Raw genomic sequence first — 19,027 nt, forward strand, 5'->3', positions numbered from 1 at the left:
GTACTGCATACAGGTCTGGAGGCCTCATTTTAGGAAGGATGTAGATTTACTTGAGCATATACAGAGAAGGGCAACAAGATTGGTGAGGGGAATGAAGGGATCCTCTTACCAAGAGAGGCTTAAGTTCTGCAAATTGCAGTGGCTGGAGACTAGGCACCTGCGAGGTGATCTGATTGAGGTGTATAAGGCCTTGAATTGGTTAAGCACGCTGAATTCTGATGGGATCCTTCCACTTGTTCAGATTACGAACTTAAGAGGGCATAAATTCAAATTAAGAAAAGACAGATGTAGAATAGATGTGCGGAAATTTGCCTTTAGCCAGCGGGTGGTTAATTGCGGGAACAAACTTCCATCAGTCGTTGTGGAAGTTGATAGGTTGAATAAATTTAAGGAGGAACTGGACAGGCATTTGGAGTGAATGGTGTGATTTTTTTTTTTTTTTTTTTTTTTTGGCTGATGCTGCATAAGCTCATACACTTGCTTTCTTGCATCACATGCCACTACTACTACTACTACTAATTGTCTGTTATTTTTTAGGTGTGATTTTATGATATTTTGTTTAGTGAGATTATGTTGAACATAACATTCAAGTTCAAATTGATCCAATCTCATTCCTATGGTTTAATCCATATATTTGGAAAGGTTTCAAGGGTCCTTTCACAATTTGGGTGGATGTCACTTAGAAATCCAGGTATAATTTTGTCTTCTTTCTATTTAGAAAGAATTAATTACTTTAAGAGGTTTCAATTAAAGTAATGTGGTATTTTTTCCTTTAACATGGTTTATGTATTGCAAATTAGTGATTTTTTATGTATTAAATTGTATATATTCTTAATTTGCAGATTTCATGAGTTATGAAATATTTAGGTTTTATTCTAAGTTTTGTTAGTATAGTTTGAGAAATGGAAATGCTTATCACATCTGGTGAGTATGAGCTTGGCAGACCCAGGGTGCCTGAGCTGGATATCATCTTTCTTGGTGATTCCCTTCTAATTCTCTCTCTCTCTCTCTCTCTCTCTCTCTGGCACCTCCGTAGCCAGGTTTTGTCAGGAGCAGCAGTGCATAGCACATGCTTCTTGATTAGACCGGGATTTGAGCCTGTGCCCACTGAATACGGAGGATGCGGAAAGGTCAGGGAATGACCACTGCATATCCCCGGAGCAATATGGCCTTAGTTGCTAATGCTCCTAAAAACCAAATAACAAACAAAACTCTCTCTCTCTCACTCAGGGTAACTTTGAATTTTTTTTTGGCTGGTGCATCATGAGCCTCATGCTTCCTTGCACCATATGGCTAATAATAATAATAAAGGAAATGGCTTTCTGATACCTTAATATATGCATTTATATTGCACTGCATGTCTAGTGAGTCTCAGATGAGAACTTTTCTTAAGGTCATTAGGTGATTTATCAAGTTTATTAGATGATAGAAATTTATTCATAATTCGCATTTCTTTGTAAGTGTGTGTGCCATCTCATTCTCTAGCTACATCAATATATTCTGATGTAGATTTCTCAATCTTTCCAAATTAGAAATTTACAGTGTTTTGTCATCCTCATTCTTGTAGGTGGGTGGGGGAGATAAATATGCTCAAAATTACTGATAAAAGAAACTACAGAATTACTGGCCTTTTGCTGAAATTTCTTGTACATGTGGCTGACAGAAGTGACTGAATCCTACCTCCAAATTGACTGTGAAAGGTACTCAAGGTTACAGCAAGGTCATCACACTTCTGAGTGCAACAGATGTTTCATTGAATCTGAGATATGTTATCATCACTTTCATTTGCTGTGGAGTTTATAGTCTCTGCTCATGTCCAGTTTTGACTGTCACAAAAGATTTTGTCCTGCAGTTGGTTCAAAAATTGATTAAAGTTAACTAGAATTTAGAATTTTTCTCTGTATTATTTCAATGCATATTTAGTGTTAATAAGGGTAAGTAGACAGGGATTTAGATTTCTTGGAATTTTTAAAATTCTTATGACAAAATAAAAGTTGGTATTGCTTTACTCTGCATTTGCTATCACTTAATCACAAAATTTGAGGAGATAAGTGCGACACTTCCGTATATGTTGTAGTTACCTTAAGCAACTTGGAAAGGTCTCAGTTAGGTATTGAGGTTTAATAGAACTTGTACCATATGCTGAGAATCCCTCCCTCCTCTATCTCAGTGCAAAGTGTATAGCTTCAGACAAGAAATATGTGCCTAGTATAAACAGTCTAAATTTTAGTGGTCAGATACTAAGCAGACCCATTTCGCCATCTCAAATGAACTTTAAATTTATAGAAAATTTTCTCTACAGAGCCCCCTCCCCCAAGATTGTTTCTTCCTGAGATTGCTTTATATTTTTGTTATTCTTACAGATATTTATTCATTTGGTTTAGGCATTATTTTTTTTTTATATGTATAATTATGTTCTATTTCTTAATATTGCCATTATCTCTCTTTCTCTCTCTCTCTCTCTCTCCATGCTCTTTCATAGTTTTATAATATGTTTTAGAATTTAATAATAATTACAGTTATTAAGAACACTTTCATATGGTTGTAGGTTACAGCAATGGCGAAACAGCTGAGATCATCATTTGCCAGACAGATTCCTACATCACTACAAGGTATTTTGTTAGTTGTGTATTTTTCAAAATAAGTACTGATAATTAAATTTTGGCATTTTAATATGATTTCATGTGGGCAAAATTGAAATTGCGAAGGATAATTACTTAAATTTTACTTAAAAAATAAAAGATTTTTGCATTTACTTGACTCAGTGTATATGCTTATGAATATATACCTTGAATATTTGAGCCCCAGAATGGAATAGTGCTTACTGCTCTGGTTCAAGGGGGTTTAGTTTTATTGAGATTACTTTGTCAGAAAATGGGTATATAACTGTGTTGTATTACAGGTATCCAAAGGCATTTTTCTTATCCTTCTCTAAAGCAACCTTCTCATTATCCCTTGTGAAATACTAAGTGGAAAAATTGTATTTCTTGTGTAAATAATAAAAGTTTACTTTATAAGAAAGAAAAGAGGTACAGTCTGTCCTCGTATAACACGATAGTTGTGTTCCTAGAAACCCTCGTGCAATGCAAAATCGTGCAATATAAACAACAGGCCCTATGGGAAAAGTGGGGTTAGGTGCCGACCACCCAAGATTGAACACACATTTGGAACCAAAACATTACCAAACACAATAAATGATCGGGTAATTTTAATCGTTATTAAAATACGTAATAAAAAATATAATATATTTTTTATTATTTATTATATTATAATAAAGTATTTTTAGTATATTTAATACTAAAAAGTATTTTTACGAATAAAATACGTATTTTATTCGTAAAAAATTTATTATATTAAATAAAATAGTCATAATAAAATACTTACGTATTTTATAATATGTAATTATAATACATAAGTCGTAATAAAATGCTTACGTATTTAATTATGACTATTACGTAATAAAATATTGCTAACGCTTTTGCTTCTATCGTAAGCAAACTTGTTTTTTGTTTGATTTTCTATCAAAACAGATGACAGCCGTTCCATCTCTTCCAATTCTTGTGTCTTAATCTAATGGATTTTAATTACGCTTTGAGTTGTTCCAGCTATGAAAGTTGTTTTTATTTTCTCCGCATTCTTTCTAATTTCGGCGTTGCCTCATTTAGGTCTGTAGCACGTGCAATATCACATGGTCTTTCATTTTGCTCAAAGCGTTTCACAATTTCATATTTTTTCTCTATCGACAGAGGGGGACTGGCCATAAGCCTTACCAGGGAAACCCCGGTGGGCCAGAGGCCGGTGTGATTTTGGCCATAAACCGTAGTATGAGGCCACTATAAATTTTCCCGGGTAAGAATTTTTGACCCAGTCCGCCTCTGTTTATCTATATTGCTTTTTTTTTTCTCTCTCTGAATCTGCAGTGTCTTCACTAAGACGCGTCCTTTTCACACCTTTTAAGTATTTTATTAATTTTTAGGGAATAAAGTGCAATTACAAAACGAGAAGGCACACTTAAACATAAACAAATCTGCGCGCGTATAGCAACTGAATAAACAACACCGTAAAGGCCGAGATACACTATTAACACCCCACATTTTACTAAAGCAGATTTCTGAGCGTTACTACCATAAAACAATAAAAACAATTTCCAGTTTCGTTTCTGCTAGTGGAATCTGTTATAAACTGGTAGTAAACTCCATCTAATTGCATTTGCGATTATATCGATAGCTGGAATTGTGTTGGTTTTTACGTTATTATGGTGAAATGTGTTTCCCCTTCACTGATATAAAAAACCATAAATACATTTTCTGAATCTTCTCTTCATTCCTATCGTGTTGCGTTCGGTTGGGGTGATTCCGCGTTCGACTGCCATTTCTTGTAAACACAAAGGCGAATCGTGCATAAGCCCATTTGGTTCGTGTTATATAAGATAACGTTCACCTATTTATAAATCATGTATGATCGAATTCGTGTAATGTAAACACGTGTTATACGAGGACTGACTGTACTGACTTTTTATGTAAGCAGCGGCATCTCAGTGCCTTAACAAATTGAATACTTTGGAAGAATAATGCCAAATTCAAACTACCATCAGATGCTCACGGCAGTTGTGTATTTTGCAGCATGCTCGTATAAATGCTATGGTAAACATTTGCTAGTTAAAGTGTAACTGTATTAACTTAATATGAGTTGGCATTGTTGTCTTGTTTGTTAGTATGTTATAAACATGATACTTAATTCCTACAGAATCAAGTATTTTATGCCTGATGGCACACTAAATTTCCTTTTGGGACCATTGGAACCAGTAAGTAGTATTCATATTTCTAATGAAAATTTTCAATATTCAGGCAAAAAAATATATTGTAAACACTAATTTTGATGCATAGTAAGTTGCAAGATGTATCACTTTGGAAGTAAAACACTTAAGAAAATTGATGATGAAAATTATGAGGAGAGGAGAGGCCATGAAAATGAGCCTGAGCAGTATAAAATTAGCAGTATTGAGATTATAGAAGATTGTTGATTAGAAAAATCTTTCAAGCCTTAAGGCAATTAAAGCTCCTGGAGTTGATGGTATATATGCAGTAATTTTGAAGATGGTGGCAAGAGGGAGCATACATTGAACCATTAAGATTAATTATGAGGGCAGCATTACACTTTGGCAGTGATTATTATTATTAGTAGTAGTGGCATATGATGCAAAAAAGAAAGCTTATATAGCATCAGTCAAAAAAAAAAAAAAAAAAAAAACCCACATCACCTGGCCTCCACTACACCCCCTCCAAGAAATTGTCAGTTCTTCCCTGAATTTATTCAAACTGTCCACTTCCACAACAGCATGCAGAAATTTGTTCCAACAGTCAACTACCCACTGGTGAAAGCAAACCTCCATTCATATCTATCTGCAATCATCCTTACTCAATTTGAATTTATGCCCCCTCATGTGTAGTCTGAGCAGGAGGAAGAATGCTGTCATTATTGAGCTTGCTCAATCCATTCAAAACTTTAAACACTGCAATCATATCAATTTGTAGGTGTGTAGTCTCCAGGTGCTGCAATATGCAGAACCGAGGAATGTCTTTGTATGACCACCCTTTACTCTTCACCAGTCTTGTTGCCCTTCTCTGCACCCATTCCAGCAGATCGACATCCTTCCTAAAATGAAGCCTCCAGACCTGTATGCAGTACTCCTGTATTGCCACAGAAAAGGTTAGGCTGGCAAAGAGAGCAAAGAGTGGGGATAAGGAATTCTTGACATATATAAATGCAAAGAAGAGAAGGACAAACCAGATTGAACCTTTATGTAATGGCATCGGATAGTATGATACCCCAGCTGAAGTTATAGATGAACTCAACAGTTACTTTGCATTAATATTTACAGAAGAAAAACCCTTTTGTCAATGAGAAATTATGGGAGTGAAGTTGAAAAAAATGTAATTAATGATGCTGAAATTTCACATGTTTATTTAATGAAAAAATTTTCAAGCCTACAGGCAAGTAAGGCTCCTGGGGTTGATGGCATATACCCTATAATCATAAGGGAGGCAGCAAGTGAGTGCATTGAACCATTGAGGCTAATTATGAGAGCATCACTGGACTTGGGAGTAATTCTGTTGGATTGGAAAAGTGCCAATATATCTCTAATACATAAGGGCAGTTCTAAGAGAAGTGGGAAATTACCGGCCAGTCAGTCTAACTTCAGTAGTAGGGAAAATTATGGAGACAGTGATCAAGGGTGGAATTCAGGATATTTAGATAGAAATGGAATTCTGAAGGATACTCAGCATGGATTTGTAAAGGGAAAATCATGTTTAACTAAGCTGGTTAGCATTAGCTATTTTGACAGGTTCACTCAAGAGCTGGACTTAGGGAATAATTGCGACATTGTTTATTTGAATTTCAGTAATGCATTTGACTCAGTCCCACATGGATGGCTACTTTATAAGCTGGAACAGGTTGGAATCACAGAGAAAATCCTTAGATGGATGACTTCAGGGCAGGAGGCAGAGGGTTGTGATAAATGGTTATTCCTCAGATTGGGTTGATGTAAGAAGTTGACAGCTTAAATCATTGTAGAAGTTGATAGCTTAAATAAATTCAAGGCAGAACTAGACAAACATATGGAGTGAATGGATGGATGAAATGGGAAGGGTTTTTTTTTTTTTTTTTTTGGCTGATGCTGTATAAGCTTTCTTTCTTGCATCATATGCCTCTACTAATGCTAATGCTAAAAAAGTGGGGTTCCCCAAGAATCAGTATTAGGATCACTGTTGTTTTTGATTTTCATAAATGACTTCAGTGAAGGGATAGAGGGAGTGATGTCTAAATTTGCAGATGATGTATTAGTATTAGTAATGGCCGCATGGCGCAAGAAAGCCTATGGCTTATGCTGCACCGGCCAAAAAAAAAAAAAAACCCGAATAAAACAATGATAAAAAAATAATAAAATGAAATAAATAAATAATAATAATTAGTAAAAGAAAAGGAAATTAAACCTATCATCCTCTGCGCTTCCCTGACCTGAAGGTACTATCCAGATGACCTTTGAATTTCCCCAAACTGTCAGCCTCTACCACCCATGTAGGCAACTTATTCCAGTAATTTATAACTCGTTGGCTAAAATAAAACTTCCTGCAGTCCAATCTAAACATTTCTCCCCGTAACTTGAATTTATGTCCCCTAGTTCTAGCATCATTTATAACCTTGAAAATTCTGTCCTCATTCATTTTACTGATGCCTCTCACAGGCTTAAACACCTCAATCAATGTAAAGATTGGTAGAGTAGTTAATGATCACTGCTAAGCAGAGCTTCTTCAGAGTGACCTAAATAGACTTCAGGGATGGTCAGAAAAATTGCAGCTATGCTTTAATCCAGCAAAGTGTAAGTTATTGCACTTTGGGAACAATAACCCCAAAATAACTTTTGCACTTGGTTGGAGTTGAACTGAAGCTGGTAGTGAAGAATGGGACTTGGATGTTGTGATACAGTCGGGCATGAAGTTCTCCGAGCGTTGTAGACAGGTTGCAAGGAAGGCCCATGGTGTCCTATCAATGATTTATCAAACAGTTGCTAGTAGAGATAAGGATGTCATAATCCCATTATTATAAGGCTATTGTTAGACCTCACTTGGAATACTGTGTTCAAGTGTTCATTGGACATCTCCAGTCCATTAGGCTTCTTGAAAGGGTCCAAAGATGAGTAACTCGCCTGGTGAGATCGGCAAAAGGACATTCATACGAGGAAAGACGTTGGATATGTGGGTTGCAGAGCTTGGAAACTAGACACCTTAGAGGAGACTTGATTTAGGTGTTTAAGGCTCTGAGAGGCATAAGTAAAACGAATGAGAATGAAATTTTCATGGTTATAAATGATTCTAGAACAAGGGCCATAATTTCAAGTTACAAAAGGGGAGATGTTTCGGCTGAATTGCAGGAAGTTTTATTTTAGCCAGCAAGTTATAAATTACTGAAATAAGTTACCTACATGGGGGGTAGAGGTTGACAGTTTGGGGAAATTCAAAGGTCAGCTGGATACTTATACTGGAGGGAAATGCATAGGTTGTCTATTTCCTTTTCACTTATTAAATATTTATATTTTAAAATTTTCTTCTTATTATTATATTTTTATTTTAGTTTATTTTATTTATTGGGTTTTTTTTTTTTTTTTTGAAATATCCCATATCTTAAGATATATATCATTTAAAGGTCTTCATTCTTTATGAAATTCACAAGGGGAGGGGGAGGGATCAAAGGATGACATGAATAATTTAGACCTGTTAGCTTGATTTCTGCTTCAGGGAAGGCGCCTCCGTAGCCAGGTGGGAAGGAGCAGCAGTGCGTAGCACACGCTTCTTGATTAGACCGGGGTTCGAGCCCGTCACCACCAAATACGGAGGATGTGGAAAGGTCAGGGAATGACCACCGCATATCCCGGAGCAATATGGCCTTAGTTGCTAATGCTCCTAAAAACCAAATAACAAATAACAAATCTGCTTCAGGGAAAAATAATTGAAACTGGTTAAAGAATTCAAGGGTGTTAAACAACGTTAGCTACAAAATTGTATTTTCATTTTGCAATAACTTTAATTTTACTTTATACAAATAACAGTGCATATTGTGTCATAGAACTGTATCTCTCTAGTACTTTACAAGTTACCTTAGGCTGGAAGTACATTTCTGGTAAACCAAAAAAATGTTGACTTTTTTTGGGTAATTACAAAAACATAAACTACAAAATGATTTTGTAGTTAATGTTGTTTGACACTAAACCCTCAAATTAAAGGATCATCTAGAAAGGAATGCAGTTTTACTGCAGTAACAGCATGTATTTGTTAAGGTGCAGCCTTGTCTTACTAATCTGATTAAATACTAAGAAACTAGATGCATAAAATAATTTTGACATCATATACAGTCGGACCTCCATATAATGAAATCGATCATTCACTTGAAAAAATTCATTTTACAAAAATTTTGTTATAAAGAAATGTGACCTTTTCAACAATGAAAAATACTGTAATTCAACTCAGAAATACAGCAAAATATGAGAAATAAATCAGAAATAAGTGGGAATGAAAACTTTTTTTCTAACATTTTAAAACAATTAATTTATTAATACACACATTAAGAAATGACATGATGCACACAGTATATTAGTACACTTTTAAGAATTATATCATAAAATATTAGGTTATTTTTTGTTGTACACTGGATTTTACTGTACCTCATTCATAAAAATGTTCGCATTTGTTTAAGCACTTGAGTATATTTTCTGCCACATTTTCTTCACACTGAGGGCCTCAACACAAAGTTTCAAATGCTGCCAACATTTCATGTTTGGAAGGTATAATATTGCCTTCGTTGCCCTCAATTTCATACAACTCATCGTTGATATTCTCACTAGTTCTTTGAATACTCTCCAAAATGTTGGAGTCACTTGGATATTCAGTTACTATTACATTGTTATTAACTCCTAAAAATTCTTCAAGAACAATTTCTCCACTGATCAAACCTCTTGCTTGGAGTTCTTCCCAAGATTGCTCAATGTCTTGTAGCAGTTCATCCCTCTCATTGCTGTTAATTGACATTTTAGCAAAACCTGCTTTTGTGAAACAATTTTTAATCGTTGTTTCCATCACATCTTAACTTTTGCCAACTCTGATATGCACATCCACAGATCTATAGGTTGGTTGGTTTCTTCTATTCTCAGTATAATTTTTTTTTAGTATGCACCTTCGGTAGTGCATTTTCAAATTGATAATGCCTTGATCCATTGGCTGCAGTTTAGTCGATGTATTCAGAGGGAAGAAGACAACCTTCACACTTGTAAGTTTCGGAATTACCAAGGAAGGTGAGCAGGGCAGTTGTCGACAATCAAAGTGATTTTTCTGCTTTCTTTCATCATCTTTCTGTTGAATTTTAAAATCTATTGTTCAAAAATTTCACTTGTCATCCAAGCTTTTTTGTTGTAGTTATAATCCAATTCTAACAATTTTACTCCTTTGAAACATTGGGGTTGTTTACTTTTGCCTATTACCAAAAGCTTCAGTGTTTCATTACCAGCCATATTTGCACCAACCAAGACTAATTCTCTCCTTACTATTTTTACCACCTACACATTTATCACCTTTAAAAGTCAGTGTCTTGTTCGGCAAACATTTAAAAAATAGACCTGTTTCATCAACATTGAATATGTTTTTGGGCTTGTAGTCCTCCATAATTTTTTTCTAAACTGTTTCTTTCCAATGAGTACAGTCTTCTTCAATTACAACCCCCACTTTCACCAGAAATAACTTTTTTGAGTAAGCCATGGCACTTTTTAAATTTGTCCAGACAACCAGAACTAGTTTGGAAAGTTTTATGCCAGAGAAAATATGCGTACTCCATAGCCTTTTCTTTAATTAATGGCCCTGATATCGGCATATTTTGGTCTTGAATCAACTTCACCCACTTAAAAATGGCATCTTCATGATGCCATTTTTAAGTGGGTGAAGTTGATTTCAATTTCGCACGCTTCCGAATGGATCCCGTTTTCTCAAACAGTTTGAGAATCAAAGCATGGTTTTTCATAATGGTTGACACACTACTGGCAGGGACACTAAATTTTAAAGTGATTTCTTTTTTTTTTAAATGCCACAATCTACACTATTAAGCACTTCCACTTTTTCCACTACACTCCAGGATTTCCTCTTAGACATTGTAAGGTTACTTGCACAGCAGCTAAAACAAAATTGATTTAGTGGCAACTTGTACCTACCATACTCATTTCTGCGAAATAACAGATGAATTTCCGGGATAAAGAAAAATCACTCTCTCCTAATTCTCTAATAGGGTGCTTCTAATAGAAAACAGGTCGACCAGAGCCAATGTCTGTATCAGGATATTCCTTAATCTTTGCCAATGACTGTAGACACATAGATAGCAGTTAACCAGCACGACGTCTTGGTATAGTGAATGCTTTACGGGCAACATTAAATAGTGTAATTCTCTTAAGAATTAAACCCTTTAGCTATTAAAAGCAAAAGTGATTAATCCTTTTAGCTCTTAATTTGTGCTTTCTACATTGTCAGCTCTATTACCTAAAGGCCAGAGGTGTGAACAATGCATACCCAGGTCTCTTGAAATTAGTTTGTTATATGAAAATTTTCTTCATTATACGGAAACTGTTTTCAATATAATGACCAAGGGGAAATCAAAAAAGTTTGCTACATAGAAAAATTCACTATATGGAAGTTCATTAAAGAGGAGTCCGACTGTACTTAGATTTCAGAAAAGCTTTTGATACTGTTGAACCTAAAAGACTGCTGTGCAAATTGGTGAAATATGGCATTAAGGGCAAGTTAAGGCTATGGATAAAGAAATAGTTGATTGGGAGAAGACAGAGTTGTTATCAGTGGACTACTCTTGGAGAAATGTTAATGGAGTCCTCCCCCTTCCAGGTCCAGCTCTGAACACATTATTGTTTTCAATATTTATAATGATATTGATGAAGGCATATCAGACTTAATATTAAAGTTTTCAGATGATATGAAGATTGGCAGGGTGTGTTAACAATAGTAATCCACCTATAATAGAAACAAGTTTTAGAAATAAATAGATGGCCTGGGAAGTGGCAATTGAAGTTTAACATCAATATTTAAGCTAAAGCACATGGGTAGCAGTAATCCTGGTTTAATGTACCAACCATGTAGTACAACACTCAGGATAGTGGAGAAAGAAACTGACCTGGGGATAATTGTGCATCAGATACAAAGTCTTCGAGCAGTGCAAACATTCTGCCTGGCTAGCTCATAGGATTTTTGTCAAATACATGTGATTTTGCCAGCAGAGATAAGGAGGTGATTATCCTGTTTTACTAGGCAATGGTTAGGTAACATCTTGAATATTGCATATAGGTCTGGAGGCCTCATATTAGGAGGGATGTGGATCGTTTGGAATATGTGCAGAAAAGAGCAACTAGATTAGTGAGAGGAACAAAAGGGTACTCTTACCACGAAAGGTTTTGGTTCTGCAAACTGCAGCATGTTGAGACTAGGCACTTTCGAGAAGATCTGATTGCAGTATTTAAGGCTATGAGTGGATTGAGTGATTGACTCAGTGTCAGTGGAATCCTTCTCTTGCTCAGACTACACATGAGGGGGCATAAATTCAAATTAAGGAAGGATAATTGCAGGATAGATATGTGGAAACTTGTCATCAGCCAGTGAGTAGTTGATTGTTGGAACAAATTCCATCTAATGTTAGAAGTGGGTAGTTTGAATAAATTCAAGGAAGAATTAGACAAACTGTTAGAGGAGATAGACAGGTGATATGGGAAGGTGTTTTTTTTTTTTTTTGGTGGAAGTCTAAGCTTGTTTTCTTGCATTGTTTGCAGTACTAGTAACTATTATTAAGAACTTTTGAGTGATATCTGCTGCATCTTTGTAAGTGTTACTCAAAGGTAAGATGATGAACAAATTATATGTTCAGAAATAGTTTTGTTAATGTATAATAATTCTATAATTACTTAGTAATCGGCAGTCTTTATTAATTTAAAGATTTAATTTCTCTTATTAAATTGAATTTCTTTTCATGTGTTTTCTTCATATATAATATTAAAAATATGTGGTTATTTTAACTTTTCACTTATATCTAGTTATGTGTAGGACACCTGATACTTTATCATTAAAGAAGTATAAGCGTGAATGAAATAGCAACAATAAATGATTAGTTTTGTTACTTGGGGGAGCAGTTAATTATGAGAGTTAAAAGATTAACAAAGCCATGTAAATGATTTCTTTTACAGAATCAAGATTACAAACAATCTTAGATATTTAATTTTTGCTTAAACAAAGTTGTACTAGTTTTAATGGATAAAATTAATATTTTATAGGGTTAACAGGGTCACCAGAAGACAGTTCAAATCACCAGAATTCCTTAAAAGGTGCAAATGATGAGCTAACACTTGAAAAGAGCGAAAAACTTCAGCCATCAGAAAGATCATTAGTTTTAACTAATAGTAGCAAATCTACAGGAAATGAGAAGCAGCCAGTTGATGATGGCTGGAGTCAGTATCAACAGAGAGCATTGGAATTAGCCTTACAACAATTTCAAAAAGGCATTGAGGACCGCTGGGATAAAATAGCACACTGTGTTCCAGGAAAAACTAAGGTATAAAGAAAGAATACTTATGTATATATTTTATTGTTTTTTAATGCATGATTCACAAGTGATATAGCTTTACATAGGATATGTATACTGGAAGAAATCTGTCCCCCCCCCCCCACAGAGAGAGTGAGAGCAATTTATTCATTATTGTGATTACTGACTACTGTAGTTATTCATTTAGTATTGCTATGCACTCCCATTAATGAACTTTAAAAAAAAAAAAAATTGGAATTTTCTTTTTATAGTCTCATTGATTTGGTATTCAATGAACATATTAAACTTATTTATATCCTCTTACCCTATTACAGGGGCTTAGGGGAGAACAGGCATTCTGTTGAGTGTGTTATCAGAGACTGTCTAAAACACTGATGGATCCAATATTTTTCTATTTTAATTAGAATATTTAGGAGAAGTCCAGTTGGCCTGCCTCCCTAAAATCCACTCATGCATACCTTCTCAATGATAAGCCCTATTACATCACTTTGGTTCTCTTCAAGACACCTGGTCGTGTGAAGAGGAAAAGACCAAACTCTCCAACACTTTATTAAAGATGACAACATGACAAACCAAATGGCCCTCAGTTCCCAACAGCTTTCACTCTCCCTCTTATGACAGCGAAAGGATAAGAGTGGAAGCAGAGGGTACTAAGAATCTCTTTGGTACGACCAGGCTGCCATGCACAGAAACTGAACTTGGCCTGTTACAATGTAAGATTGCTCATCGGTGAAGACAGGATATTATTGCTGGAAAAGGAATTAGAAAATGTGAATTGGAATATCATTGGCTTGGCTGAAACAAGAAGGAATGAATCACTTATAAATTTATCAAGTGGAAATCTGCTATACACCAATGGAAACAGTGAAAAGAGTGAAAATGGAATTGGCTTACTGGTCCATAAAGATATAAAAAAAAAAAAACATTCTGGAATTCAAAAGCATCACCAAGGGTGTTGAGACTAGTACTCAGGATTTCTAAGAGGTACAAACTAAAGGTTAAAATGATAAATGCACCAACATCGAACAATGATGATAAAAGGTTGAAGAAATGTACACCGAAATTGAGAGACTTCTAGATGAACAGAAAACTCACTACCGCCATCACTATGGGGGACTTTAATGCTAAGATCAGAAAGAGACAGAACAGCACAGAAAAGGAAACTATAGGAAATTTTGGAATTGGTGAAAGAAATGAAAAATGTGGAATTTGAAGAATCTCAAGGAATGTCAAGAAAAGGGTGAACAGAAAGTGGACATGGAAGAGCCCAAACAGATTAACAACTAATGAAATTGACTTCACTCTCACTAACAGAAGATATATTGTGAACAAAGTTACCATCCTGAACAAGGTTAGAACAAGAGGAAAAGACCAAACTCTCCAACACTTTATTAAAGATGACAACATGACAAAACAAATGGCCCTCAGTTGGAAGTGATTATAGAATAGTAAGATGCACACCTGATATAGATGTAAGAAAAGAAAGAAAATAAACTGACTCGAGTAAATAATAAAAAGGTCTTTGAGATAACAGAAGAGGAGAAAAAAACAATATGTATTGGAACTTAAGAACATGTGTGAGCTTCTGTAGACCTTTCAGGACCAAGATATCAACGAGGAATACTACCACTTTCTGAAAGTGATAAAGCATGAGAAACCTATAGGTAAAAAGAAATTCAAAGAAGAAAAAATTAGTCAAGAAACACTTGTCATGGTGAACCAAAGACGACAAATGAAGAGCAAGATAAACACTTAAAAGGACAAAATTGAGTATACCGAGTTATGCAGAGTCATTAGAAAGAGACTCAGAGAGGACATAAAAAGATTTAACAGAAGAAAAGTAGAACAATCATTAAGGGAAAACAAAAGATTTAAATGAGTAGTAATACAGAAAGACAAATGATACTGAACCTGAAGAATAGTGATGGTGTACTTATAAATAGCAGAGAAGGCATAATTCAAATAGCAGAAGATTACTATAAAGTATTATATAAGGAGCAAGGGAATGATGCTAGCTGTGAGGAAGATGGATCGCAAATTAGCAACACATATGACATAACCGATATCCTTCCTGATGAGGTGGAACATGCATCGAAGAAAATGAAAAATCAAAAAGCTCCAGGTGAAGTTACTGTAGAGTTGTTGAAATTGGGAGGAAGAGACATGACAGAAACTGGAAAGTCTCTTCACAACATGCCTTAGGAATGGAATAATGCAGTCATAGTCTTGCTGCATAAGAAAGGTGATAAACAGAAATTGGAAATGACCCATTAGCTTCTTGTTCCACATCTACAAGTTGTTCACTAGGGTCATTATTAACAGATTAGAAAGAATACTTGATGAGAATCAACCAAAAGAGCAAGCTGGATTTAGGACAGGATTCTCAACTATAGATCACCATCACGTAATATCACAGCTAATGGAGAAAGCAAATGAATATAAAACACCATTATGGTTAGCATTTGTAGACTATGAAAAGGCATTTTACTCCACACAGCATAAAGCAATGTTTCAGGCATTGGAAAGACAGGGCATAGACACCTATACATTATAATTTTGAAGAAAATACATGAGAACACTACCTCCTTTATTAGACTAGACAAAAACAGTAGCAAAATTAAAATGGAAAAGGGAGTTCAACAAGGAGGCACAGTATCTCCGAAGTTGTTTACTCCTGCCCTTGAGTAAGCTTTCAGAAGATTGGACTGGTCACAAAAAGGAGTCAATGTGAATGGAGAGTACCTAAATCATTTATGATTTGCAGGCAACATTATGATCATAAGCCATGATCCAGAAAATTTAGAGGAAAATCTTAATCAATTATGCAGAGTTCGTAAGGATTTTGGACTAAAGATGAATGTGGCTAAAACAAAGTAATGATGAACAAGTATGCCACAAAAAGGAATACAAAAAGGAATATAATATTGAAGGAGCAGAAATTGAAAAGGTAGATTCGTATACTTATCTTGGACAAGTCATTAGCTGTAATAATGATAAATGGCTAGAAGTCAAGAGAAGAATAAATTTTGGATGGATAGCATACAGAAAATATAGTCTCGTACTGAGGAGCAATATCCCACCTAGTCTGAAAATTAAAATAATGAACCAATGTATACTCCCCACCATGACTTATGGAAGTGAAACTTGGGCACTCACCGAAAGAATGGAAGAGAAGCTGAAAACTACACAGCAAAGAATGGGGCGAATTATATTAGGAATCAGACTGTTGGTTAAGAAGGGAAACACATGGATTAGGCATCAAACACAAGTAAAGGACATTCTTATCAAAACTAAAGAACTGAAATGGACTTGGACAGGACACATAACTCAAAGACATGATGACAGATGGACTAAGAAAATAAGAGAATGGTACCCAAGAGGAGCTAAAAGAAAACCTGGAAGATAACAATGGAGATGGACAGATGAAATTCAAAAGTTTGTGCATAGTAAATGGATGGCCATTGCACAAAACAGAAGAAACTTGAAAGTTGCTGGAGAGGCCATCATCCTGCAGTGGATTGAAAATGGCTGACGATGATAATCCTATTACAGGGCATGGACCTGTAGTTAATAAACTGATTCAGTAATAATATTTTATTTTCATATATACAGTGTGTTCATAAATCTCCTTTACAAAACTAAATGTTACTGTATGAATAGGGTTAATGATCCAACCTGAAACTACTTCCAGGTAGTAGAAGATATCTTAGTTTTTATTCCCCAACCAGAAAATTTGTGTGCTGCAATAGATGATGACAGCATAATTGTAAAAACTATAATGGTAGCAGAATTTACTAACCCTGAGAAGGTGCCATGCATACTTTTGTTCAATGAGCTGCAGTCTGTCACCACTGTTATGCATAAATTTTGAATGTGGTTTTAAAAGAAGCCACTGAACAGACCTATAGTTCTGCAAAGATATGGAGAATTCGTAAAGGATGCCTATTTGTGCAGTCATTCTGGATGAGTTGTTGGCTGAACAATGTTAGTGATTGTGCAATGGAGCTGGTTTCAGAAAGTTTTATGCAAAGCCCTTGAAATCCATACATGCCAGTCATGAGCTTAACATGTCACAATGTAACATGTCATGTTGCTGTCAGAGGATGAAGCTGTACAGGTTACAGCTTGTACAAAAGCTGTCAGTCAACAACAAACCAAAAAGATGGAATCTCTCTCTCTCTCTCTCTCTCACACACACACACACACACACACACACACACACACACACACACACACACACACACACACACACACACACACACACACACACACCAGCTAACTACTATGGTTTTAATTGAAGAGGCCATTAGAAATTCCTCCAGTCACCAATGTGTGCTTGAACCCAGACTTCTCCGACTGAGTGACAACTGGTGAATCAGGTAGGACTAAAACTATGTTCATAGTATTTGGTAAAATATATACCACTAGAGTTTTTTTCAATTCTGGCTTTGAAATATAACCCTGCATCCTTTACTACTTTGCTGGAATTTTTGAATATTTTTTGTAGTTATAGAAATAGTTGATACATAATATCATTTAATGTAAAATTTTGCATTATTATATTGTTATAAATTTAATATTATGATTATTTATGAATGTTTTTCTATATCTATTCAACAGGAGGAATGTATGCTCAGATACAAAATTTTGGTGGAGGTAGTTAAGAGAAAAAGACTGGCCAAGGTGTCATGACAATTTTTTTAAATATAAACTTAATTATATGTAAATATACCAGAAGGTAAACTTTATATTTTGTTGGAACAGTTGTATACCAAAAGGTATTTGTTGATACTTTTCTTGTTTTGCTCTGTGTATTATTTATCTGTTGAGATATTTAGTACTGAATCTGTTGTCTGTATTTATTTTTATTAACTAATAAGTAAAAACTTGTATTTTCAGTTAATACCGGAACTTTTCCTATCACAGCAAATCAGTTTTTAGCAGTACAGAAAACTGATTTGCTGTGATAGGAAAAGTTTTACTTATTAAGTGCATTTTAAACAAATTTGGCCCTCTTTCTAAAGCATTATCCCTGATAAACCACCAACTGAAATTGAAGTATAGTTCTTATTCTACTTATATAGAATATAAATAGTAAATACATTATAACTGAATATAATTAAACATTTGAATTTGCAATAGAAATGTATTTGTAATATGAAAGTAGTATACTTGGTATTGTCCAGTTGTACTCTGATTTATGCTTGCAGGTTCTTGAAATTTTAGGTAAAATATGGTTTCCTTTAATTTTGTAATACTATTTATGGCTTCTTGGATTCATTGTTGAAAGATTCATAGCCTATTTGCCCATATATAATGAACAAATGAGTAGACAGAATAGGCATACACAAATATAAAAGGTCATTGGACAAAAAAATTAGATTAATTGGGCAGTTATATTAAATTAGTGAAATACAGAATAAATATATATATCATTAAATTGTTTACATATAAATAGTAAATTAAAAGAAATATACTGGTAATCAGCAAATATATATTTTTTTGAAAATTATATTTGGTTGAATGCAAAAATGAATTTAAATCCCATTGTAAAATTTTTTTTAAATTTAAAATTTATTCACTAAGTATTTATTTTAAGCCATTTCCTTTGATTCATTGTGGTACTCATACTTTCATTATATTTTTGATTGATGCTAATTATACAACTATAATATTAGAATTACAAATATTAAACTTGGATGAAAGTTCTCGACATTTTATTCAGCTAACTGCATTAAATCAACAATCAAAATCAGAATGGTCTTAATACCTTTTCATATTAATACCGTATTTATTTCATGATGATTTTATACCAAATTTTGAAGTTACGTTCAAAAGCTCTAAATGTTTACAAATGCGAATATCAAAATATATGATATTAAAAGTATGT

General features: G+C 34.6%; 1 protein-coding gene across 1 annotated transcript in view; it reads left to right on the top strand.

The window, feature by feature from the left end:
* The window catches only part of LOC150085211 (dnaJ homolog subfamily C member 1), a 92,641-nt gene extending 74,760 nt beyond the window's left edge, over nt 1–17,881 (top strand). The window contains exons 9-11 of the mRNA XM_090373100.1: nt 2,549–2,612; nt 12,869–13,146; nt 17,758–17,881. Of these exons, the coding sequence (XP_090229226.1) occupies nt 2,549–2,612; nt 12,869–13,146; nt 17,758–17,829 (414 nt within the window). The 3' untranslated portion in view covers nt 17,830–17,881. The remainder of the gene's footprint in view (nt 1–2,548; nt 2,613–12,868; nt 13,147–17,757) is intronic.
* Nucleotides 17,882–19,027: the final 1,146 nt, after the last annotated feature.

The sequence above is a fragment of the Mastigoproctus giganteus genome, chromosome 5 (assembly GCF_048544385.1).
Source record: "Mastigoproctus giganteus isolate SK-2022 chromosome 5, ASM4854438v1, whole genome shotgun sequence".
In the NCBI taxonomy this organism is placed as follows: domain Eukaryota; kingdom Metazoa; phylum Arthropoda; class Arachnida; order Uropygi; family Thelyphonidae; genus Mastigoproctus; species Mastigoproctus giganteus.